Source organism: Drosophila montana, unplaced genomic scaffold (assembly GCF_035044405.1).
Source record: "Drosophila montana isolate Dmon_TW-CO22-7 unplaced genomic scaffold, ASM3504440v1 contig_547_1, whole genome shotgun sequence".
In the NCBI taxonomy this organism is placed as follows: Eukaryota; Metazoa; Arthropoda; class Insecta; order Diptera; family Drosophilidae; genus Drosophila; species Drosophila montana.
This window is the reverse complement of record NW_026998873.1, coordinates 6,082-31,655: the sequence shown is the minus strand read 5'-3', so window position 1 is coordinate 31,655 and position 25,574 is coordinate 6,082. Positions and strand designations below refer to the sequence as shown.

Genomic DNA, 25,574 nt, shown 5'->3' with positions numbered 1-25,574 from the left:
CATCATAATTCGGAATTGATAAAATATACACTGCCCGTCATCAGATTAGTTAATGTTCAATATTATCAGAACCATTTGAACTATCGTCTCAAAATTTTTATCCATTTGACTCATCAATTCTTCTAAAAATAAAGCAACAATGGCTTTTCTAACATTTAAGATAATATTATTGTTGTAGTAGGGCGTTCGCAGGGCTTCCAGTTAATGAATTTTGGGTGAATTGCTGCTCGTATGGAGGCTTTTTTACTGTGAAAATTGACTTTTTTCCCTCGTAGAAAAAAACACGTTGGGTTCACTATGAAGATCTAACTTCATTAGCGGTTAGTTAGCGACGGCTAGATACACTTCTTGTGTAAACATGCCGCCTGCCCTGCAGTACTGCAAAAAATGGAGAAGGTAGGGGCTATGTTTTTATTGGTGAGCGCAGGGTCCGGACAGTATCCACCCGATTACCGTGTCTTGGGCCAATGGTGCGCCGCCATGGCTCGGCAGGACGCCTTGGAGAATTAACTCGGGATAGGTCGGAGCGCAACAACAGACTTGATGTCTCCGGCTGGAACCAGCCAATCGCCAATCGGACGTTTTGAAAGGGCTCATTTAGCTTCTCGCTGATGAGTTGGATGGGGTCCTGTATTAAAGCTTAGGCATCATTTGCAGGATGACCTCTCGTTGGAAGCTGGATGTCCTGGAACGGATGACGGCCGAACAAGCGTTGTCTGTACCGAAACGGGTGATGGATGGCCCAGAGGCCTTTGCCAGAGATTCGTCGATAAGACTCTCCGGACAGGACGGGTCTAAAAGTGTCCGAGTGTCGTGGGGCGACTTGCAGGTCCCAAGACGGATTAGTCCTGTTGTGGTCCATTAAATTGGACAGTGAAATGGGGCCAGCGGATGAAGGCGGCGCGGAGCGTTCCGGGGGTGTGATGGTCGCCCTGGCACTAGCGGCAGTGTTGGTGGGCTAGGCAATTTGGGCAATATTTGTTCACCAATACTGCTGGGGGTTTTTTCTCCGTAGTTAGCCGCAGAAACCTCTGCTACTTTCGCACTGTGGACTCCTCCATCGGAACACGGCATCGGAACGACTCCGTTGCTGTTGGCGTGGAGACATCGTGCTGTTACGTGAAGAAGCTTATACATGATAAACATTAATAATCAGATGTAGCCTCTAGATGGATGGCTTTGGTGCTGAAGCACACAAAAGACGCACACGTAGCCTTTTGTAATAAGGCAGGCGCGACCTGTGTAATTTTTAACATCGAAGGGGCCTGCAAAATCGAATCCTGTGTGAGTGAACGGCCAAGAGAATGTGACTCTCTCCACAGGCAAGTCGCCATGAGCTGCGTTTGTAATTTCCATTTTGGAATTACGCAGATTTTGCAGGAGTTGATTGTGGACTTGACTAACACATTAATACACAGCTGGGTCGCAGGAACATCTACTACCGCCAACATTTACTACCGCTCGTGTGCACCAGCACATGGTGCGTTGACTCACAACCATCTACGTGACATTTCTTCTTTGATTTAGACTGCTGTGCACGATGTCGCATAATGCAGCAAAAACAGACCTGTTTTTCCTTAACAATTTCCCACCGCAGTTTTGTACCCATGGATCTTCGCACATGAAACCCTCTCCTGTTCCTGTTAACGCTGTTGCTGAGAACCCGCAGGGTTATCTACCGTGTTGTGCACAAAAACTCGCTCTTTAGTGATTTTCGTATGGCGTGACCATAGTAGCGCGCCACATTAAATAGCCAGTTGTCAAAGGTGGTGCCGGCCCCAGTATAATTTCATATTGCTGGGCATCTTAGCAACAAGCTCGTTTAGCAGCGCGGGATCGTAAAGATGTTCGTGCATACCAAAGGCCGCTATCATTGCTCAATAATTTTGGACAGCTAAGGCCAGTCGGACAATAGTGTTCAAGTTGTCCGTTTTTATTGCTAGCTCCTCTCGTAGTTTTTGCTGCAGCACAGTATGTACTTTTTCAGAGCGGCCGTTTAACATTCGGAGTGTGCCTATAGCATGCTGGGATCATAAGTTTACCACGCACCGCATCCAGGGCTTGCCCTCTGAGGCACTTCTGAAGCCTGATGAGATTTTGCTCGTTGATCGACCATTCCTCTGGCTTGCCTGTACAAATTGGTAAGTCTTTGCTGATGACATGTCGCGCATTGTTGTCTGTTCTTAACCGCTGATAAAGATCGACCATTCCTCTGGCTTGCCTGTAAATATTGGTAAATCTTTGCTGATGGCATGTCGCGGACTGATTTGCGCAGGTGTCAGCGATCCATTCCACGGAGTTGCATAATTAAAATGTACATTATCGAATTGCTGCCGTGGCGTGTGCGCAATCGATCTATTGAGCGCTCCTAGACCTGTGTGGCCCATGTACGCACCAGTACTGGGCTATGTAGCCTGGTTAAACACCGCCATATTTGATTGATAAGGCACACTGGGGTGTACACTCCAACTACTTTATGGACAGCCCCTTTAAATTTCCGTATTTCCAGCTCCGCTACCTTTTTTTACACCAGCGACTTTATCTTTTACTCCAGCAGGAACAGGCGATGTGTTAGCCTGTCCCGTTGACCATGCCGTTACAATCGTTACAGTTCTACCGGGTTGGATACTTCTTGTCGTCCTTCACGCACTTGTATCTTGTTCATCACCGTCACCATCTCACCACACCAATACTATGAAATCCGCTTTGAGTATTTGAGTCTAACTCTTTTACCGCGTGTCTCTCTATAGGCAGCTATTGTTGTAAGCTTGCAATTCGCTTGCTTTGCAGAAATCTCTGCCGTAGCAGAATATACCTCAGACACTCTCTGCTGCAGAGAATATTTTAGAATGTTGGCACCGATACTCGTTCCGGCGCGCGTATTTGCCAGTGATTTCAAGCGTTAAAAGAAACAACAATTTCGATGGTTCGCGGTACGCTGTACGCTTCGGTTCGATTCGATTCGATGTACGCTGAAATATTTTTACCTGTCCATTATTTAACAACCGATATATTACAAGTTTATGAGACTTACATTCGTGCTCCGCACGCGCTTCTGTTCTTCCACTTCTGTTCAGCTGCAAACACAAAACGAAAATGACTCTTAACGAAAGGCAAATTGTACAGCTGGTTGCGATCGACTTTTGAATGTACATACGCTGTTTACAAAAAAATACATATGGTATATGCGCGCTGATCAGTCAGTGAGTCATTTAGGTTAAACCGTTTAAATATGAAAAGTAGTATACTCCCTCCTTTCGTACAACGTATATTGCATATTGGCAACAAGACTGAAAAGTCTCAGCACAATGCAAGAGGAATCTGCTTGTGCGTCAGACGACATACAAATTAAAAATTTACTAGTCGCCTGTGTGTCGATGTGTCGATATACTCTTATGGACAGGCGGCCCTAGTAAGAATACTTATTCCGCATCATAATTCGGAATTGATAAAATATACACTGCCCGTCATCAGATTAGGTAATGTTCAATATTATCAGAACCATTTGAACTATCGTCTCAAAATTTTTATCCATTTGACTCATCAATTCTTCTAAAAATAAAGCAACAATGGCTTTTCTAACATTTAAGATAATATTATTGTTGTAGTAGGGCGTTCGCAGGGCTTCCAGTTAATGAATTTTGGGTGAATTGCTGCTCGTATGGAGGCTTTTTTACTGTGAAAATTGACTTTTTTCCCTCGTAGAAAAAAACACGTTGGGTTCACTATGAAGTTACTTTTCGTCTGTTGGTGAATCTGTGTGGTGAATATGGTTTTTTGTTCTGGTTCCGGAGTTAGATCTAACTTCATTGGCGGTTAGTTAGCGACGGCTAGATACACTTCTTGTGTAAACATGCCGCCTGCCCTGCAGTACTGCAAAAAATGGAGAAGGTAGGGGCTATGTTTTTATTGGTGAGCGCAGGGTCCGGACAGTATCCACCCGATTACCGTGTCTTGGGCCAATGGTGCGCCGCCATGGCTCGGCAGGACGCCTTGGAGAATTAACTCGGGATAGGTCGGAACGCAACAACAGACTTGATGTCTCCGGCTGGAACCAGCCAATCGCCAATCGGACGTTTTGAAAGGGCTCATTTAGCTTCTCGCTGATGAGTTTGGATGGGGTCCTCTATTAAAGCTTAGGCATCACTTGCAGGATGACCTCTCGTTGGAAGCTGGATGTCCTGGAACGGATGACGGCCGAGCAAGCGTTGTCTGTACCGAAACGGGTGATGGATGGCCCGGAGGCCTTTCCAGAGATTCGTCGATAAGACTCTCCGGACAGGACGGGTCTAAAAGTGTCCGAGTGTCGTGGGGCGACTTGCAGGTCCCAAGACGGATTAGTCCTGTTGTGGTCCATTAAATTGGACAGTGAAATGGGGCCAGCGGATGAAGGCGGCGCGGAGCGTTCCGGGGGTGTGATGGTCGCCCTGGCACTTGCGGCAGTGTTGGTAGTCTAGGCAATTTGGGCAATATTTGTTCACCAATACTGCTCGGGGTTTTTTCTCCGTAGTTAGCCGCAGAAACCTCTGCTACTTTCGCACTGTGGACTCCTCCATCGGAACTCGGCATCGGAACGACTCCGTTGCTGTTGGCGTGGAGACATCGTGCTGTTACGTGAAGAAGCTTATACATGATAAACATTAATAATCAGATGTAGCCTCTAGATGGATGGCTTTGGTGCTGAAGCACACAAAAGACGCACACGTAGCCTTTTGTAATAAGGCAGGCGCGACCTGTGTAATTTTTAACATCGAAGGGGCCTGCAAAATCGACTCCTGTGTGAGTGAACGGCCAAGAGCATGTGACTCTCTCCACAGGCAAGTCGCCATGAGCTGCGTTTGTAATTTCCATTTTGGAATTACGCAGATTTTGCAGGAGTTGATTGTGGATTTGACTAACACCTTGAGCCTTGGAATCCAGAACTGTGATCGTATTAGACGCATCATGAGCTGGTATCGAATATGCACACGTGTGTTTTATTATCGGATGTCGGTCATCGTAGCTAAGTGCTTCGGCCGCTCTTAGGGGTTCAAATTAAGGAGTTTGCTGGAAGTGAGCTGTTTTTTGTATGCCAACACTCGCAAGGCTTGTTCGAGCTTGGAGAAGCCTTCGAGGAAAGGAAATGAGGGAGCCGTGTTTGCGAGGTTTACTTTAATCGTGCGTTGCTCTATTGTTTTATCTGGCAGGGGTTCAGAAGGAATGCTCCATTGGCTCAAAGGTAGACGTAACCATTCTGGCCCTTGCCACCACAGCTCGTTGTTAACTAAAGCTTGCATGTATCTCAGTGCGCACGTAAATGGCAGCCCCGTATGCCCGCTGCGAAGCGTCACTGAATCCGTGATATTGAATACTCACCTGTGGCAAAATTCGAGCCATCTAGGGATGCGAAGCGCACTGAGGCCTGGACACTCTTGGAGAAATAAATGCCACTTACTGAGATGACTCTCAGGTAGTTGATCGTCCCAGACCAGTTCTTGGAGCCAGATCTCCTACATACATATTATTGCCTGAACAATGACTGGACCCAACCAACCTGCTAGATCGAACAGTTTGGCAATCTGTGATAGGACCTCACGTTTGGAGACGGACTGCTTGGCTGTCAGATCGGATGGAGCGAAAAAGAATTCATCGGTGTCAGCTTTCCATCTGATCCCGAGAGTCTTCGCCGAACAGGCATTCTCGATTTCTAAGAAGTCGGCGCGAAGCAGGTGGTCCTTGGGAATCGCTCTTAGCAAGTCCTTTTCATTGGATGTCCATTTTCGCAAGGGGAACCCGGCAGTTTCTAGGGCCTTGCGGTGTTCTGAAATTGCCTGACCTGCTATTGATTTGGAATGGGCTCCTGCCAGTACATCGTCGACATACATATTGTTTGCGATAATGTGACTAAGGGATAGAGCGAATGAACGTCATCTGATAATTGATGTAGTACCCGGATTACCAAAATAGGGGCACAGTTAACACCAAAAGTTACTGTGTTGAGCCCGAAGTCACGAAGCTTGTTGTCTTTCGTTCGTAACAGAATTCCCTGGTAGGGCGTCTGTTTGGGATGCAAATGGATCGGCCGATACATTTTCGTGATGTCGCATTAAAGACATATCGGAAGAACCGCAATCTTAGTATTTGAATGGTTAAGTCTGATTGCAGAACGGGCCCTGCATGTAGCACTTCGTTCAGACTTTTGCCATTCAATGACAGGTGGGAGGCGTTAAATATTACGCGGAACTTGGTCGTGGTGCTGTCAGGCTTGTGAACAGCATGGACTGGAAGATAAAAGTTATCCGAACCTTTGTTTGGAGGGACTTATCGCATATGAACTAAGTCCAGATATTCCTGGATCACCGCGCCGTACTGCTCGTTAAGGGGGGGCATTTTTTGCCAAACGATTCTCGTTTCGAAGGAATTGAGCTAGTGCGATGGACCTTGAATGGCTCAACTGGACGTGATCGGAATTCTTGAATGGCAGTGTGACCAAGTATCTGCCCTTTTCATATTTTCTGGTTGTTTTTCGGAAGTTGCGCTCAGCTTTACTGGAATATCCTCCACCTCCCAAAATGTTGTGAGCAGTTTACCTAAGCTCGCATTTGAATTCAGCTAAAGTTGAGTTGAAAAATATAAGACAGATTTGGCAATGGTCTTAGAAACGGGGCCTGTAAGGATTCAGCCGAAAAGCGTTTCGAGAAGCACGTCTATCTATGAGCTCCTATAGAAAGAAGGATCGGCCAAGTGTAATTTTGGAAGTTCTTTCAAAGCATTTTAGGGGATGGTGTAGGAGGGCAAATTGCCTGCTAGCTTTGGAAGGACATAAGCAGAGGTTTCGATATGACCGTGGGCTTTATTGGAGAGCCAATATTAAAATGGCAGAGTTTTTGTGGTTGAGCCGAAATAGCTTGATTCAAACCGGAGACCTGTAGTTGAAGTTGTAGTGGACTGTATAGGCGAAGGAGGGTTCAAAACTATTGGAGTTATGCATTTGGAGGGCATCTGCGGTGTGTCACGGTGGAGCAGCGTATGGTGACGTCCCTTGCACGTGCACGTGAAGCAGTTTAAGCACAACTTTTGTTGCTTAATGACGGAAAGTCTCTCGGGGACGGACATTTGTAGGAAACATTCGTTGCTTCGAAGGTTCTAAGATGGTTGGACTTTTTCTTTGTTGGTTTGGACTGGGATGGCGTATGTGCGCTTGGTCGGATAGCTTCTATCTAAGGCTAAATGTATTCATTTCGGACCATTGAAGTACCTTGCTTAGGCAATTTAGAAGATGAGAAAAATGAGCAATTTTCGGTGCTCACCCTGGACAAGTCAAGAGCCATTAAACACCCCTGGATTGTGCCCTGAAGCTTTTTAAGGGCGGCTCCAGACTCTTGTGTTGCTGAGGGGGGATTGAAAAGAATTTTCAATTGACTATTGACTAATAGTCGCTTATTTTCAAATCTCTCCGTTTCGCCGCTGGTTTTTGAATATAAATTGAACAATTTTTCCACTGGCGTCAGTCTTGTATTATTTATATAGACCGCCGTAAATAAGTCTCGGAAAGTAGGCAGCGCATGGCGGGAGACTGCAACCCCTGGACATGGAGAAGTTGGGGTTGCGCAGCTTGTCTATTTAAGGCAATGGCTCTTTCTATTTTTTCGCTTAGTTGAGCCGCACATCGCTCGTAAACGGATTACGAGTAATCATATTTGGCTTGCATAGCCACAAGGTCACCGCTGCTGCAAGCGATTTGGTTGGCGATATAAAGTCTTAAATTGATATCGTCGAACTTGGAGAGTGAACAGTGACACGTCACTGTCCGCTGCGTCATTGATCTTCACTTCAAACTGGCCTAGTCAGTCAGTTATCGAAACGAAGTCGTTCAGTGCCATTTCGCTTGACTTTTGCATCTTTTGCGTAGTCGAAAGGGTAATTTGTGGGGTAATATCTCTTGTTGGAATCGGACTCACAGGCTTGCGGACGGTTGTGCTGAAACCCTCGACCTTGAAATTCCCGAAAACCGCTCTAGGTGAGGTTAAAGGTCGCTTTGACTCCTTATCGGACGGTGCTGTGAGTCGTTTTTGGCTGTTTGGATCACCACCGATTGGCATACTAGGCTCTTCACGGAGCCAAAAATTGTAATAATCGGGTGAGATGTGATCAAATACAAATATTTTGAATCACAGCTCGCACACGGGTTCCACCCTTACCCATAAGGTCTTGATTTGATCTCGTCGGACTTGGAGAGTGAACAGTGACACGTCACTGCGTCGTTGATCTTCACTTTAAACTGGCCTAGTCGGTCAGTCATCGAAACGAAGTCGTTCAGTGCCATTTCGCTTTACTTCTGCATCTTTTGCGTAGTCGAACTGGTAATTTGTGGGGTAATACCTCCTGTTGGAATCGGACTCACACGGGACGGGTGTGCTGGTACCCTCGACCTTTAGTTTCCCAATAACCGCTCTAGGTGAGTTTAAGGGTCGCTTTGACTTCTTATCGGACGGTGCAGTGAGTCGTTTTCGGCTGTTTTGATCACTACCGATTGGCATACTAGGCTCTTTACAGAGCCGACATTTTTAATAATCGCCGAGCGAAACGGAAAATTTAAAAGTATTATAATTATTTCTTATTGAAATGCCAAAAATAGATTAATATTCTTTTCACAGGGCGGCCGTGTAGTGGAAACGGATCGAGCTAAAATTTATGATTATTATTCATTCATTGTTGAGCTCAGAAAGAAACACGTTTATTCTAAACGCAGCTCAGTGGAAAGTTTTTAACATATAATTATTGTATATAATTTGTTAAACGAATAAAAAAAAAACGAGAAAGAAGGGCTATCTTCGGCATGCCGAAGATTTAATACCCTTGCAGACCCCACCTTTTCATAATGCTCATAGTGATTCGTCCGTATCTAAGAAGCACAGGGAAAATAGTTAATGCCGAGTATGGTTAAAATATCTAGAAAAACAAAAGTTTTCCACACAACAACCTAATTTTCGACCGATCGTTCCTATGGCAGCTATATTATATAGTTGTCCAATGTTGATAGGATTTTGCATATGTTTGACGAGTACAGTAAAAGTAATAAATGCCGAGTTTGGTCAAGATATCTTGAAGAACAGAAAATTTTTTTATACTTTTATTCGACCGATCGTTCCTATGGCAGCTATATGATATAGTCGTCCGATGTTGATAGGATTTTGCATAAATATAAGGAGCATAGTAGAACTAATAAATGCCGAGTTTGCTCAAGATATCTTGAAAAATAAAAAAAAATTCCATACAACAACTTAAATTTGATATAGTGGTCCGATCTTAATAGGATTTTGCATATAAATGAGGAGCATAGTAAACCTAATACATGCCGATTTTGATCAAAATATCTTAATAAACAAAAATGTTTTGTATACAAGAACCTACTTTTCGACCGATCATTCCTATGGCAGCTATATGATATAGTGGTCCGATCCAGCTGGTTTTGACATATGTACTGCGTGCAACAGAAAGAGGCACTTCTTCAAAGTTTAATGAAGATAGCTTTAAAACTGAGAGACTAGCTCGCATAGAAACAGACAGACGGACAGACGGACATGGCTATATCGACTCGGCTGTTGATACTGATCATGGATGTGTATACTTTATGGGGTCGGAGATGTCCATTTCTATGCGTTACACATTTCACGACAAAATTATAATACCCTCTGCAAGGGTATAAAAACAACCAGACAGTAAAGCAGGTAGTCGGATATACCTCAGTCGATTCAGCTTGCCGTCCTAATCAAGAATATATATACTTTATGGGGTCACAAGCGATTCCTTCCTTGATTATCATTTTCAAATTAAATTCCATGGGACAATTTTTATTGGGGCATCTCAATCGAAAATCGATGACTTAAAATTCGCTGCAAAACATGCACTCTGAATTTTTTAATTCACCGCCTCAAAATGTCTGTGCTCTTTTTTGGATGTAAGGCGCGTAACTAATTATCTTTGAAATGAAGATCATCAAAATAAATGATGATTTTATTTTACAAAACTTCAAATAAATAAATTAATAATGTTCTCAATAATAATAATAGTAATAATTATTAAACAAAATTTATTAATTACTTACTGTTGATTTTAAGTTTACAATAAGAAATCATCTTAATCGCAAGTTTGGCTTTAATAGAATTAGTACTTATATACGTATATGAGTCAATATATGCACATATGTATGTATATATAGTACATATGTCATACCACCAGACAGACAAAAGGTGAGGCGGACGTGTCTCAATCGATTTAGCTCGTCGTCCTGATCAAGAAAATATATACTTTATGGGGTCAAAACCGACTCCTGTCTTGATTACCATTTTAAAATTTAATTCCATAAGACAATTATTTTTAGGGCATCTCAGCAGAACTTTTTTCAGCGACAATTGAAAATCGATTACTTAAAATATGTTGCAAAACATGCACTCTCAATTTTTCATTTCGCCGTCTCTCTGGGTACTGCCACTAACCAAATAACATATAGACCGGACAAACCGTACTTTCGATGGTGACATTCGTTATTTCTGTCGATGAGAAATTCTTTCATTTTAGCTCGTTCTTCTTCGAAAGGGTACCTAAGCGTTGGCATGTGTGAATGCTTCTATTCATATACAAAATACGCAAGTATGCGTGAATGGCACACATGCCAACGCTTAGGTACCCTTTCGAAGAAGAACGAGCTAAAATGAAAGAATTTCTCATCGACGGGGCAAACCCTTTCATTATTTCATATTACTCGTCCCCTCAAAAGGGAAGAAATGCCACCGACTTTTGAGAAAAATTGAATTTGAGGGCATTTTTGCTTGTACGGGCACATACACACACAAACATTTAAACGGTACATAGACAAATTGAAAGAGCACTGAGAGTAAGCCAAAGCAGTTTCCTGTAGTGGGAGCGAGATAAAAAACAGCGATGCCGTTCTATCGCACAAATCATATGGATGAGAGTAAGCCACAGCAGTTTCTTGTAGAGTGAGCGAGTAAAAAGACAGCGTTGCCGTTCGCCGACACAGGCCATATGTATTCTTACTCTGTTGCTCTGCGAGCATGCGGGCATGTGTCGAACCCGAACAAAACCGAAGGCGAGTTTGGACCAGTCGCAGAAATAACGAATGTCACCATCGAAAGTACGGTTTGTCCGGTCTATATGTTATTTGGTTAGTGGTACTGCCTATTGAAAAAGTTCATTCTAACACTGAATAGTGCGCGCGTAACTATTTATATTTGAAATGCTTAATATGCAATTAAATTATTCTGCTGTAATATAACTACAAAATCTGAATTTTCACAAACGTTTGCGAATATTTGACTTAGGCGCACCTTGGTTGCTGAAAAACGTATCATTTTTAGCCTTTTTTTCTGAACACATTCAATATCAACCACTTGTACCAAAAACAAAAATAGCTTATATTACTCCGATGTTAATTATCATGCCACTGATGACTCATAATGCTACCGATATACCGAGTTGGTCAAGATATCTTGAAAAACATAAAAATTTTCCATACAAAAACTTAATTTTCGACCGATCGTTCCTATGGCAGCTATATGATATAGTTGTCCGATCTTAATAGGATTTTACATATATATGGGGAGCGTAGTAAAACTAATAAATACCGAGTTTGGTCAAGATATCTTGAAAAACATAAAAATCTTACATATAAAAACTAAATCTTCGACCGATCGTTCCTATGGCAGCTATATGAGGTAGTTGTCCGATCTTAATAGGATTTTGTATATATATGGGGAGCGTAGTAAAACTAATAAATGCCGAGTTTGGTCAAGATATCTTAATAAACAAAAATGTTTTTTATACAAGAACCTAATTTTCGACCGATCATTCCTATGGCAGCTATATGATATAGTTGTCCGATCCAGCTGGTTATGACATATGAACTGCGTGCAACAGAAAGATGGACTTCTGCAAAGTTTCATAAAAATGCCCGTGTACATATGTACAGACTCCAATATGGCGACCTTTTTGGTTTCATTTTTTCTTTTGGTTTTAATTTATGTAAATTTTTAGATGCCAGTAGGCCGCGGATTATATATTTGTGTTTTATTTTTAAACAAAAAAATATGTAAAACAGGAGTGGGCACACAAATATGAAATCGGACTCGAATTGCCGAAATTTTTGCAATGGACACTGCTACTTATCTTATATTAGTTTGATTGCTCCAGGAATTTGCTTTTATTGTAGGTCTACCAATGCCTGCTGGGGCGAACTTATATGTGAAAATTTATAGAAGAAACTTCTATCCGGATCGAAGGACCAAATATTGTAGTAGGGCGTCCGCAGGCTTCTAGTTGACGTTTTTCTTTCGTAGAAGATAACCCGTTGTGTTCACTATGAAGTAGAATTTAGGTTACAAATGTACTAGTGTAAGTGAGTGGTGCATATGGTTTTTTGTTCTGGTTCCGGAGTTAGAGCGAACTTCATTGACGGTTAGTTACCGACGGCTAGATACACTTCTTGTGTAAACAATAATGCTTTATTTGAAAGAAAATCCTCAAAAATAATATAACGAAAATTTGGTCATCACCCCCTGAGATAATTTTTTTTTTTTAAATATTTGATCAAATTGTATTTTTTACTTCTATTTTACCTTTTAAGCATTTTGAAACTAATTTAGTAATGTGTTGTACCGCCTTTGTTGACAATCACTTCCTAAATTCGATTGGGAATTGAATTATAAAGTAGTTCAATATACTGATATGGTGGATTTTTTCAAGTCTTCCTTATTCCGAAGCAAACAAGAAATTCTTTTCTGAGTCTGCCAATTTTTTTTTTATCAATATTATGAAACGATAGTTTAGAATCGACGTGCACTTCAGTCTTTGATCTTTCTTCCAAAGATAAGATTATTGAGCGTTAATTTAAAGATATTTTATAGTTTAAACTGCACAAATTTGGTAACGGTGACTGCCAAAATAAGCAAGAAAACTGAATTGGCATTTGGGGGCAATCGAGCAAACTTTTTCGTCGAAAAAAAATCAAAATAGCAAAAAATATATAATTGTTCTTCTATCTAGCTTTATTTACCTGTCATAGAACACACATAACGGGATGGAAAAAAAAAATAAATTCAGATATTGTGTGCAATAGGAAAATGATGATAGCAAAAAGAAACGAGTGTAAGGGGCGCTAATCTGATGACGCGCAGTGTATCTGAAAACAGAATAGCCATACAAACATTAATTTTACGAGTGATTCTTCGTCTAGAGCTGCATGACAAAGTAGTCCGATGTCGAAAAGATTTTGCACACATTTAAAGCTATTTAATGCCAAGTTTAGGTATGTTAATAAACAACAAAGATTTTCCACAATAACTTAATTTTCGGCTAATCGTTTTATTATCAGTAGTCCGATATTGCTATTAATCACTGCTCAGAAGCAATCCCTTAGGCTTAGGGTCAATAAAATAATGTTTAAAGAAAAGTGTAGCATCACAGTGAAAGGTTGCATAAATGTTTTAGTATTACTTACCGAAACTTACGCGTTTTTAACGCTTGATCATTATAAAATTGATTTATATAGGTAGACAGCAGCCGCTGATCCCAATCATCGGTAACATGACCTCCATAATTTACTCCAGCTATCAGATATTTTAATGCACTGAAAGGTGTCTCTTCATATTCATTTAAATACAAAAGCAATAAAATTTCAGACACTTCAAAATCGGAATCATTAAAACTATATATAACATTCCACCCAAGTTGCTGGAATTTCTTACGCTCCAAGAGAATTGTATGAAAAAAGCAAAGTGCGAAAAGCAGTTTTTTGTATTTATTAGGCTCCTTACAGATATCCATATTCACAACATTTACATTGTTGTAGAGCCTCTTCATGTTAGCTTTAATTCCACGTGGAGGTTCAGTGGTCATTTTAATACTTGTTTCCAATATAGATATAGGGAAGTCTGGGTGAGGGCTCGAACTTAGCCAAAGGCGGAACTTTTTGTGTAACTTAATTGACTGCATAGTTGCTATCATTTTATCGAGAGTAGGCATCCAGCTTAGGGATAAATGACAATTTGCTAGAAATACCCAATTACCATCTCTTATTCCATCCATTATAAGCTTTGTTGCTACTGGTGCTTGTCCTTGTCCCAAACTAAGTGAAAACATCCTCTGAGACATTTTCGTAGTTTCCGAAAGTGCTATTAAAGATTGAGTTGGATCGATACCCGGTGACAAAACAAATATCAGTGGTGTTTGAGAAATTGATTCATCAAATGCAGCCTTTAGATCAAGGACTGGTGGTTCCACATAACGTGGACCTAACTTACTGATAATAAACTGTGTCATACAAAAGCTAATTCGATCCGGTCGTAATGAACGTACTACACAAATTTTTTGAAAATCAGTAAGTTTGTCATTCCATTCGCCAACCAAATCTTCCTGTTCTGGGAACGTTGTAGCGTACCAGGCTGTGAGTCGAAAATATTTATATTATTATGAATAATACTAATACTAAAGTATTAGTCTAATCTTACCGTTCCATACTTTGAAGTTCGTTTCAAATGAGTCTATAATGCCGTGAAAACCTGGTATTTTGTCCAGCTCAGTTATATTGTCCCAATTTTGTTCACTGATCCACCCTATTGAAAGTTAAAATAGAAAAATAACCGTTATTTTCGGGATGCCTAAGATTAAATTACCTATATTTATATATATATATTAGTATACTTGTATTTGGACAGTAAAATGCTAAATTTCCTAAAATGGGACCTGCGTATAATATAGATGTATAATTTTAATTTTGGTAATTCAAATAAAAAAGTGTGACTAACTAATTCGTTTAGTTTAGTCTAGATACAATCAGACGGATATGTCGATATATAAACTTTTCTTTATTATATAAAATACATAATATTGTCCAGCTCAAATATATTGTATTAATTTTGTTCACTGATCCACCCTGTTGAACGGTAAAATAGAAGAAGGAGCAGTTATATTCGGAGATTAAATTCCCTAAATATATATGGATCTCATTTTAACGAGTTTGGCTCGAATTTATGTATAATTGTATTTGGACTGTAAATAGTAACATATATTTAGGCAAAATTTGTTAAAATAAGGGTCTCTATTTTAATTTTGTTATATTAAACTCTTTGACTCTTACGAAAAAAGTGGATAGAATGACGACTCTTACTAAACTAGCTTTATTAAATAAAATGTGTAGGGTAACTATTTATAACCTAAATGAATTACACATAAGTAATAAAATTGTTACACCATTGCTAAAGGATAATTATCATTATTTACATTTTGCTGGATTAGGCGCCTGTCCTTGCTTGTCTAAAACAATTCCACCCTTCAAGATAAAATCATACTCTTCTTCGACCAGCTTTCCGGCATTTGAAAGTATTTTTGCTGTCATATGTATTGAAAAAAGAAGCTTATGCCTTTCAAAAAGTCCACGGCAAGTATTTCGATAAACAGAATATGTATGATATTCATCGATATTGTGAATACGCTCATGTACCAGCTGATTTCGTGGACTACGTTCAATGGATTGCGTAAACAGTAAAATATAAGCCGCCAAAGAGAAAACATACATTGGGTCAATCTTGGACATATCCGTTAAAACGAAAAATAAAATAGCAGCGCGTACAGAAGCAGGCTTGTATTCTTGGCGGGCTGCGTCTATCTCTATTTCTGTGACTTCAGCAATACTAAGGGATTCTTTAACCAGGACGGATGTTTGTCGTGACTTTTGCAATGTAGAAAATAATTTGTCATCATCAAGAAGGGATCCTCTACTTTCATTTAATAAACGCAAAATCTCATTGTCAAGATCAATAAGTGTACGTTTATTACGTGCAATGGTCATAACTAAATCATCTTTTTGTTCTTCTAACGCTGGTTTTTCCTTTCTTACAATAATACCCAATAGTTGAGCTTCCAGTCCATCTTGTTTTAATGCAAAGTTAACAATCGTCATTTTTGATGATATTTCAGGTGGATAGTGGGGATTCGAAATTTTTGTAGTAATGTAAAATCGAAATTGATCGTTATATGATATGTACTTGTCATTAAATTTTATTAGTTTTTCCCCAGATTGAATTGTAAAATTTCGGCGAAGGATTGGGTATATAGCTTGGTCTAGGGTTTCTCCAACATTTTGCAACAATACAGGAATCCCTTCTTTAATAGAATGTTCCATTTGCGGAAGATAATCAGTCATACCCAAATCTATAATAATTAGCTGATTATGTTCCTCCATCTTCATAATCCAATTATTCGCTTGCATTTGAGGATCAATAATCAGCGGCCATCTACTGCCCTGAGTTACAATTACTCCATTTTCCGTACTTAAGTCATCAGACGGAAGTCCTTGAATATTCCATTCTCGGATAGAAACGGCATCGCAGAGAAAGACTGTTAATTTCAGTTCAGACGTGGCTGGAATAACTAAATCTTTTATTAGTTGTCTCCATTTGTTTAAGAGATCTTCACGATATTTTGTGTCAAATGGACCTAAGTAAGTTACAAATGCAATAGATAAAAGACAGTCTCCAGGTAATTTCTCAAAAGCGACGTCTAGTTGAGCTACAGTTTCTATCCAACGCTCACGCTCTCCTGACAGTGATTCAACTAAAATAATTGCACGCTCTAGTTGCTTCCGTAGACGTTCTTCCTTTGCACGTAATTCATTAAGTAATTCGGTTTTTTCATTGAGCTGTCGATAAAGTTCTTCTATTACCGCTTGCAGCTCTTCAAGTTTTTTTTTAGCTGCAGCCAATGCCGCTTGTTTTTCTTCCAGCGACCTCATGGCATTATCTAATTTTTCTTGTTTTGGTGCAACAATTCGATATACTTTACCGTAGTTCTCTATAGCCATAATCCACAGCATTAATGACTTACATGCAACTGAAACTACAGCTACCTTATCTGGTTCCAATTCTGGATTTTTAGTGTACATTGCTATTCGCTTCAGTGTTTTTTCCGAGATGTGATCTCGATCAAAATTTTTTAAATCATTCAGAAAGGTAGATTCACTAAGTACCTTTTTCGCGTTCTCCCAAGTTGGTTCCTTTCCAATTAATATCAGTACGGCTTCCATTACTTTTTCAATCTTCATAGGTGGACGACCATAGGACTTTACTTCAGCAATATCTTTTTTATTTAGTGCATCTAAAGCTTTTACTGCTGCATCAATCATAGGCAAAACAACTTCCAAATCAGCGCGAGCAGTTGCTGCTAAGTCTAAACATATTATTTCTTCACGCTTTATAATTACTGCTTCTGCGTCTACAATCTCTTTTTGCTCTGTCGCTTCGGATTTTTGAATTTCGATCATGGCAATAAATTCTTCGCATTCTTTGGCCAGCAATTTTACCTGCTCTGAACTTACTTTAAGCTCCTCTGACATCAATGTCACCTTTTCTTGAGTATCTGCAATCTTGGATAACCCATTACGTAAGCGATTGGCAGCGGATGATACTTCAAACCTTTTTTTTTCAAGGAGCTCTTTAAAACCGCTTACCAACTGCAAATAATTTGGTGACGTAACATAGTTATATCGTTTTACTTCTTCTAACATAAGCTGTGAAATTTTTGCAACACTAGAATGCATAATTGAAAATGCATGCGGAATATCACGATGTAGGACATTTTCAGTCGTCTCGACCAAACTATCGCGATCTTTCTTATCATCTTTTCCAGGAACGGGAATATTAAGTTGAAAACCCTTCAAAAAATGACAAGCGACTTCCAATAATGCTTCTTGCGGCCACAATCTAAACCAGTTGGGAGTGGTTGCACTTAACAGAGCTGGATATTGACGTATGTAGTTTCTGAAGTTTTCTCCAATGGGGCTAAAACACAAAACTATGTGCATAAAATCTCTTATATTCAACATGAAAAATGTATACAGCGCTTCCGTATTTAGTTCAACTCCAGCCTTTTTTGCGGGACGCTCTAAATCGGATTTTAGTTCATCGAACTCATCAGATTTAAATAAGTTTATCTCTCCACTACTAAGCATATTGTTTATTATTTCTAAGAATGACAATTCAGCTACCTGTTCGCTGCTAAAAATAAAAATGGTTAGCCTTTGCTTAATGCCCGTTACTTTATATAAGGCTTTTAAGTCCTCACGTAAATCGCCGACTTTGTATTTTTTTGAAACTTCAATTTGAAAGATTCCCATTTCTAAAATGAAGGCAGCTAGTTTTGCTAGCACTTGACGACCGGATCCTCCTATACCAATATTTAGGATATGACCGCGCGGCTGAGATATAACGCGAATTATGCGAACTACATGTTCAATGGCTTCTTTAAAGAAAACTAAATTCATACGAGCCATTCCAGGAAAATTATTGTACTCCTCTAATTGGTTTATCATGTATGTGCGCAATGTGTCCAACTTTAAGTCTTCATAGAATCCCTGTGGATGAGCAAACTCCCCAAAGAGCGGAGACTGTTTTGATGGGCATAGGCTGTGAAAAGTGACCTCGTAATATTCTCCTAGGGTTTCATTTATTGTGTTGACAAACCACTCTTGATCTGAGTCATCAACAAGTCTATCACTAAATACTCTAAAACACTCATGAATCCAAAGACGAAGAAAAAGTGACCTTGTCGTTTGTAGTTCCATAGAACCCCTGAGTAGTCCTTGAAATACCTTTGAAATATCACGAAGGTTAAAGAGATAATGTGACTTATTAGGAGTTGGTAGCATTCTTCCAATAATTGCAGTGTAAAGATATATTGTTGATTGAGTAAGTAACAACCACATTTCGCGAACATCGTTAGTAAATCCTTCAAGTTTTTGCTTGAGCATTGTACCAAATATACGTGTTATTGTTTCATGAGTTGGAAAAGTAAGATTTAAAAGTACAAATCGACTTTGAGTTCGCGGAGAGATAACTTGACGTCCACCGCCCGGCGGCCCCATCGCTGCCATGAGTAGTGTATTTAAGACATATATTTTTTGCTGAGTCTTGCGGTTGAACCAGTACTTATAATCGATCCATTGTCTTATAAGTTCAAGAGGGGGCTGTGACCCATACGTGTCTTTGGCAGGCATATTAAAGTCATCCATAAAGCATATCATTCGTTTTCCACCAAAAGGTACAAATTGAGTTTTGGTGCGCTTTTCGGTCCGATTTTCAATTGTAGCCTGCAATCCGGCTGCTGTAGTTTGGGCCGAAATGTTAACGTAAAGCACGCAAAACTTATTCTTATCACAAGCTTCCATTACATTGGTTGCCGTCGATGATTTTCCTGTTCCAACATTTCCAACTATCATCACTGGATGTTCTTCAACAAGAAGTTTTGATACGATATACTCATAGCGTATAGTGTCTCCAGTAGGTACAATAATCTTATAAAATGGAGAACTAAGGTAAAAAAATTATTAGGTGTAAAATATATCTTATAAGTATGAATTACCTCTCATCATAGCGCCAGGTATCCGACAGCTTACTCTCCCAGGGTACGAATGTTCTTTCGTTGGGATCTACATAATAATCATACACAGTGTCTTTTATTGGAAAACAACTTTCAATTTCACGTATATAAGTATCGAGCTTAAATCGACTGTCCTCGTCAACACTTGCACAGATGGACCAAACCAAAGAAAACATAAACCAAAGTTTTGTCATTTCTTCCAATGATTCTAAGTTGTGTGGGTTAATACCATTTTGTTTCGTACCAAACCCCTCAAGGAGCTTACACAAAGACATAACTCCATTTAATTCGTTTGTCTTTACTGGTTCTTTGCAACGGACGTGTTTATACTCAAGCAAATTTGGCAAGATTGACTCAAAATGAATGCGCAAAAATTCAGAATATGCCTTGATTTTTAATTTCTGTAACCATGCATCGACGTATGGCCTCCAACCCCAGTCGTTATAGTCATTATATACCATGCCACAGCGTGATACAGTAGCAGGAGAGGCAACCGCTAAGTCACCTACCTCAAATAGCAATGAAACCTGTGGCGGCATTGTTATTCGTTCACTATTAATAAGCGTTAGAAGCTTATTGTCATCCATCACAGAGTTCATATTTTCAATCCAGACAGCATCAACCGGTCCGTCAAATAAAAGCCATTTCTGCATTAGGTCCTCGTCCGCGCAAATAATTCGCATGATAGAACTCAGTACGCCATCTAGCCACTCTCCTGTACTTAAATTATACTCCCCGTACAACTCAGCTAGATTAAGGGCTTTAGGGTTGACAGGATGCACAGCGACGGACTCCCAGCCTTGAAAACGTTGGGCATTCATTCTGAAATATGCGCCTTGCAATGCTCGCCACGTAACTGATTTCGCTGTTCCAGTATCGCCTATAATCATTACTGAATGTCTAGAATTTTTGGTTTCAAACAGTTCAATAACCTTTTTTACAGCAATTTGTATAGCTTGAAGACCATTGTCTCTGAATTCTTCAATTATAGCAACATTAAAATCACTATAGTCAATCTGTGGAAGACTAACTCCTGGAAATATATCACACATTATTCCAGTAAACAACGGTAAATCAGCGGCTGTAAATCTAGCAACGTTCATATCTTTCATGGCGAGGTAGACTATCTCCTCTTCGTTCGTATTGGGCAGCTGTCGACGTTTGCGCCCAGCATAGCGTAATAATGCAACCATGGAACGAAGACCAAAATCATAATGATACTGTTTTGACAGCTGCTGCTTAGCTAATTCATAAAGGGTATAAACCTTTCTTGCAAGACTTCTTGTATTTGTAAAACCGTCGGAGAAGAGCAGATTTTCTGCAATAATAATATTATCCGGTACCATCATGGAAATTGGCCGGAACATAGACTTTAAGTTATCTGGCAACTCAGTTCTACCAGCATAACCAGGATTCATGGTAATAAATAGTCCGACGGTACTTTTTAATTTTATTGTCTGACCTTCAAAAACAAATTCTTTTAGTTTTGCTGATAGAGCTGCCATTATAGACATTATCTGTTGAGCAACAACTGACAGCACTTCAATGTTTATTCGATTGAATTCATCAAAACAACCCCAACAGCCACTCTGTGCAAGGCCAGAGAAATTTTTACCTATACTCTTATAGTCTAAACCTTCGGAACAGTTTGTTACTATAACCCATAGGCCAATGGCTTTTCCTAGATCTTTTACTGTTTCAGTTTTTCCTGTACCCGCGGGACCCTTCGGGCTTCCACCTCGATGAAGATGAAGGGCTGTAGTTAATGTTATATAGCATCGATCAGTTAATGGTGTTATAACTAATCTCCCAGAATTACCAGTGTATTCGTACCCATACCATTGTTCCGTATTTGTCTGTCTAATTACACACAATTCAGACTCGCGGTGCCAATAAAATCGTAATTGTGAAAACCACTCAAAGTGGCCAATATCCTTGCAGTTAGCTTTGTACATGCGTTCCAGAACATCCCGACCATGTATCTCGAGTGTGATGAGAGTATTTACTTTCAGACGCATTATTTTTGATAAATCCTTGCGACTCATTTCAGATAGTTTCATTAGCACTTTTATCTGCTTTCTTTTAAGTTTTCGAAGTGGTTTCTTCTGGTCAACCATTTTGCAGTGAATGAGACTGCGGGTACAGTCGGTCGTAAACTGTATTTGTGCCGTGGTTAGAACCATCTGTCCCGGCCATAAAGATATCCATTTCTCGCGATTGCCAATAAGCTTCTTTAAAGATCCTCGTGCTAATTTTAGTTGTTCTTTCATTACTGCTATCATATAGTCTTCAATCTGATTCAACCAGCGCTCTGAAGGACCATCAATATATAAAACCTGTAAGAATTCTACACATTCACCGTCATCAGAATACATGGCAGTAGCCTGCCAGCGACTCAATGCTTTTCCGACTCGTCTGAGTTCAAGTTTGTTTAAATTGTCAAAAAGTTTCTTAAGATGTGTTTGTACCAGATCGGGGCGTTTAGCGTTCCCTAATATTTCCAAAAGATCATCATTGGATATAAAGTAAAATCGAGGAAAAAGCTGACGCTTGGCTTCTAAATAAATTTCCAAGGCACGTTGTATCAACTCCAAATGTTCATCCATGCGGTTAAACCGGTTTAATACAAAAGGGGGTGGGCGAAGGTGAGTTGCTTTTACGGCAGTATTTGCCTCAAACATTTTTGCAGTAATTGTGCGAAATTCATCTGTAATAGCTACAAACCGTTTTTCTTCTTCGGGTAGTTGTTTTCGTATATCATCCCCTTGAAATATGTTCTCTAAATATAGCCATTGTCGTTGCACTGAAAGTGCTTTTTCTAGAGTTTCGCTGATATAGGATAATGTTTTTTCCCAATAGTCTACAATGTCAATAAAAGGTTCCACAAAACGAGTTGCCTTCATGGCGGATATTTGAACTACATGCTCTTCTAGTAGTTGGAAGCATTCGTCAACATTTTTGATCCGGTAAATTCCATCTCGAGAGTATGCCATTTCAAATCCTTGTTTTTTCCATATAGCAGCAATATTCATTATTCCGTTTTCAATTTGTAACTCCATAGTAGCTGCATTAGAAATATCCTGTATATCCTCAGAAAATGCCTGAAAATCTAAATTCATAATCAGCTCCAGTGTAAAGCTTTTTGATGTTTCGTCAAAGTCCCTATAAAAAAAGTTTTATTAAAAATTGTTGAAAAAGTATATTTTTATAAAGAATTGTGGCTAACATAAAAGTACGGCTAACTTTGATACTAAAAAGATTTGATACCCTAATAGACGTTTGGCTAACGGCTTTAAAAATATTTGAGTAAGCTAATCAGTAAATTCAAATCTATGGAAACAGAATATTTTGCAAAACATACTAAATTTGCGATTTTTTCTACGGAAATATAAAATATACTAAATAGTAAATGGTGGGATTAGACAAGATATTTTCTATTAAATATCCAAATTTCGACCGGTCGTTCCTATCGTAGTTAAATGATAAGTGTTGTCTGATCAAGACTTTTCGACGTATGTACTGCCTACTATTAAAAAACTATACAAAGTTTCAAAACGATAGCTTTAAAAATGAGAACGAGAAAGAAGGGCTATCTTCGGCACGCGGAAGATTTAATACCCTTGCAGAACACACCTTTTCATAATGCTCATAGGGATTCGTCCGTATCTAAGAAGCACAGGGAAAATAGTTAATGCCGAGTATGGTTAAAATATCTTGAAAAACAAAAGTTTTCCATACAACAACTTAATTTTCGACCGATCGTTCCTATGGCAGCTATATTATATAGTTGTCCAATGTTGATAGGATTTTGTATATGTTTGACGAGTACAGTAAAACTAATAAATGCCGAGTTTGGTCAAGATTTCTTGAAGAACAGAAAATTTGTTTATACTTTTATTCGACCGATCGTTCCTATGGCAGCTATATGATATAGTCGTCCGATGTTGATAGGATTTTGCATAAGTATAAGGAGCACAGTAGAACTAATAAATCCCGAGTTTAATCAAGATATCTTGAAAAATAAAAAAAAATTCCATGCAACAACTTAATTTTCAACGGATCGTTCTTATTGCAGCTATATGATATAGTGATCCGATCTTAATAGGATTTTACATATAAATGAGGAGCATAGTAAAACTCATAAATGCTGAGTTTGATCAAGATATCTTAATAAACAAAAATGTTTTTTTTACAAGAACCTACTTTTCGACCGATCATTCCTATGGCAGCTATATGATATAGTGGTCCGATCCAGCTGGTTTTGACATACGTCCTGCGTGCAACAGAAAGAGGCACTTCTGCAAAGTTTAATGAAGATAGCTTTAAAACTGAGATACAAGTTCGCATAGAAACAGACAGACGGACATGGCTATATCGACTTGGCTGTTGATACTGATCATAGATGTATATACTTTATGGGGTCGCAGATGTCTCCTTCTATGCGTTACACATTTCACGACAAAATTATAATACCCTCTGCAAGGGTATAAAAACAACCAGACAGTAAAGCAGGTAGTCGGATATACCTCAGTCGATTCAGCTTGCCGTCCTAATCAAGAATATATATACTTTATGGGGTCACAAGCGATTCCTTCCTTGATTATCATTTTCAAATTAAATTCCATGGGACAATTTTTATTGGGGCATCTCAATCGAAAATCGATGACTTAAAATTCGCTGCAAAACATGCACTCTGAATTTTTTAATTCACCGCCTCAAAATGTCTGTGCTCTTTTTTGGATGTAAGGCGCGTAACTAATTATCTTTGAAATGAAGATCATCAAAATAAATGATGATTTTATTTTACAAAACTTCAAATAAATAAATTAATAATGTTCTCAATAATAATAATAGTAATAATTATTAAACAAAATTTATTAATTACTTACTGTTGATTTTAAGTTTACAATAAGAAATCATCTTAATCGCAAGTTTGGCTTTAATAGAATTAGTACTTATATACGTATATGAGTCAATATATGCACATATGTATGTATATATAGTACATATGTCATACCACCAGACAGACAAAAGGTGAGGCGGACGTGTCTCAATCGATTTAGCTCGTCGTCCTGATCAAGAAAATATATACTTTATGGGGTCAAAACCGACTCCTGTCTTGATTACCATTTTAAAATTTAATTCCATAAGACAATTATTTTTAGGGCATCTCAGCGGAAGTTTTTACAGCGACAATCGAAAATCGATTACTTAAAATATGTTACAAAACATGCACTCTCAGTTTTTCATTTCGCCGTCTCTCTGGGTACTGCCTATTGAAAAACTTCATTCTAACACTGAATAGTGCGCGAGTAACTATTTATATTTTAAATGCTTAAGGTAACATAATTAATACCGATCTTTTGTATTGCAATTAAATTATTCTGCTGTAATATAACTACAAAATCTGAATTTTAACAAACGCTTGCGAATATTTGACTTAAGCGCACCATGGTTGCTGAAAAACGTATCATTTTAAGTCTTTTTTTCTGAACACATTCAATATCAACCACTTGTACCAAAAACAAAAATAGTTTATAGTACTCCGATGTTAATTATCATGCCACTGATGACTCATAATGCTACCGAGATACCGAGTTTGGTCAAGATATCTTGAAAAACATAAAAGTTTTCCATACAAAAACTTAATTTTTGACCGATCGTTCCTATGGCAGCTATATGATATAGTTGTCCGATCTTAATAGGATTTTGCATATATATGGGGAGCGTAGTAAAACTAATAAATACCGAGTTTGGTCAAGATATCTTGAAAAACATAAAAATTTTCAATACAAAAACTAAATCTTCGACCAATCGTTCCTATGGCAGCTATCTGATGTACTTGTCCGATCTTAATAGGACTTTGCATATATATGGGGAGCGTAGTATAACTAATAAATACCGAGTTTGGTCACAATATCTTGAAAAACATAGAAATACAATACAAAAACTTAATTTTTGACCGATCGTTCCTATGGCAGCTATATGATATAGTTGTCCGATCTTATTAGGATTTTGCATATATATGAGGAGCGGAGTAAAACTAATAAATACCGAGTTTTCATACAAGAACCTACTTTTCGACCGATCGTTCCTATGGCAGCTATATGATATAGTGGTCCGATCCAGCTGGTTTTGATATA

At 39.1% G+C, this 25,574-nt stretch overlaps 1 protein-coding gene across 2 annotated transcripts; it reads right to left on the bottom strand.

The window, feature by feature from the left end:
• Positions 1 to 13,494: 13,494 nt before the first annotated feature.
• Positions 13,495 to 22,587, bottom strand: kl-2 (dynein heavy chain 2, axonemal kl-2). Of its 2 annotated transcripts, XM_064698322.1 has the most exons (4): positions 19,414 to 22,587; positions 15,280 to 19,361; positions 14,508 to 14,612; positions 13,495 to 14,441 (listed from the first exon to the last, which is right to left on the bottom strand). In XM_064698322.1, exons 1-4 carry the CDS (start codon positions 22,548 to 22,550, stop codon positions 13,495 to 13,497), a joined length of 8,271 nt encoding a protein of 2,756 aa, XP_064554392.1. In that variant the 5' UTR covers positions 22,551 to 22,587. The 2 variants fall into 2 exon arrangements, with proteins under 2 accessions (XP_064554392.1, XP_064554393.1); XM_064698323.1 differs by lacking the exons at positions 13,495 to 14,441; positions 14,508 to 14,612 and adding an exon at positions 14,888 to 14,932.
• Positions 22,588 to 25,574: the final 2,987 nt, after the last annotated feature.

Coding starts and splice junctions, on each gene's coding strand:
- kl-2 (XM_064698322.1), bottom strand. CDS start 22,550: ATGAATTTAGATTTTCAGGCATTTTCTGAGGATATACAGGATATTTCT. Junction 14,613..15,279: donor GGCGCCTAATCCAGCAAAAT/GTAAATAATGAT, acceptor AACTTTCAATAG/GGTGGATCAGTGAACAAAAT. Junction 14,442..14,507: donor GAACTTCAAAGTATGGAACG/GTAAGATTAGAC, acceptor TTCGACTCACAG/CCTGGTACGCTACAACGTTC.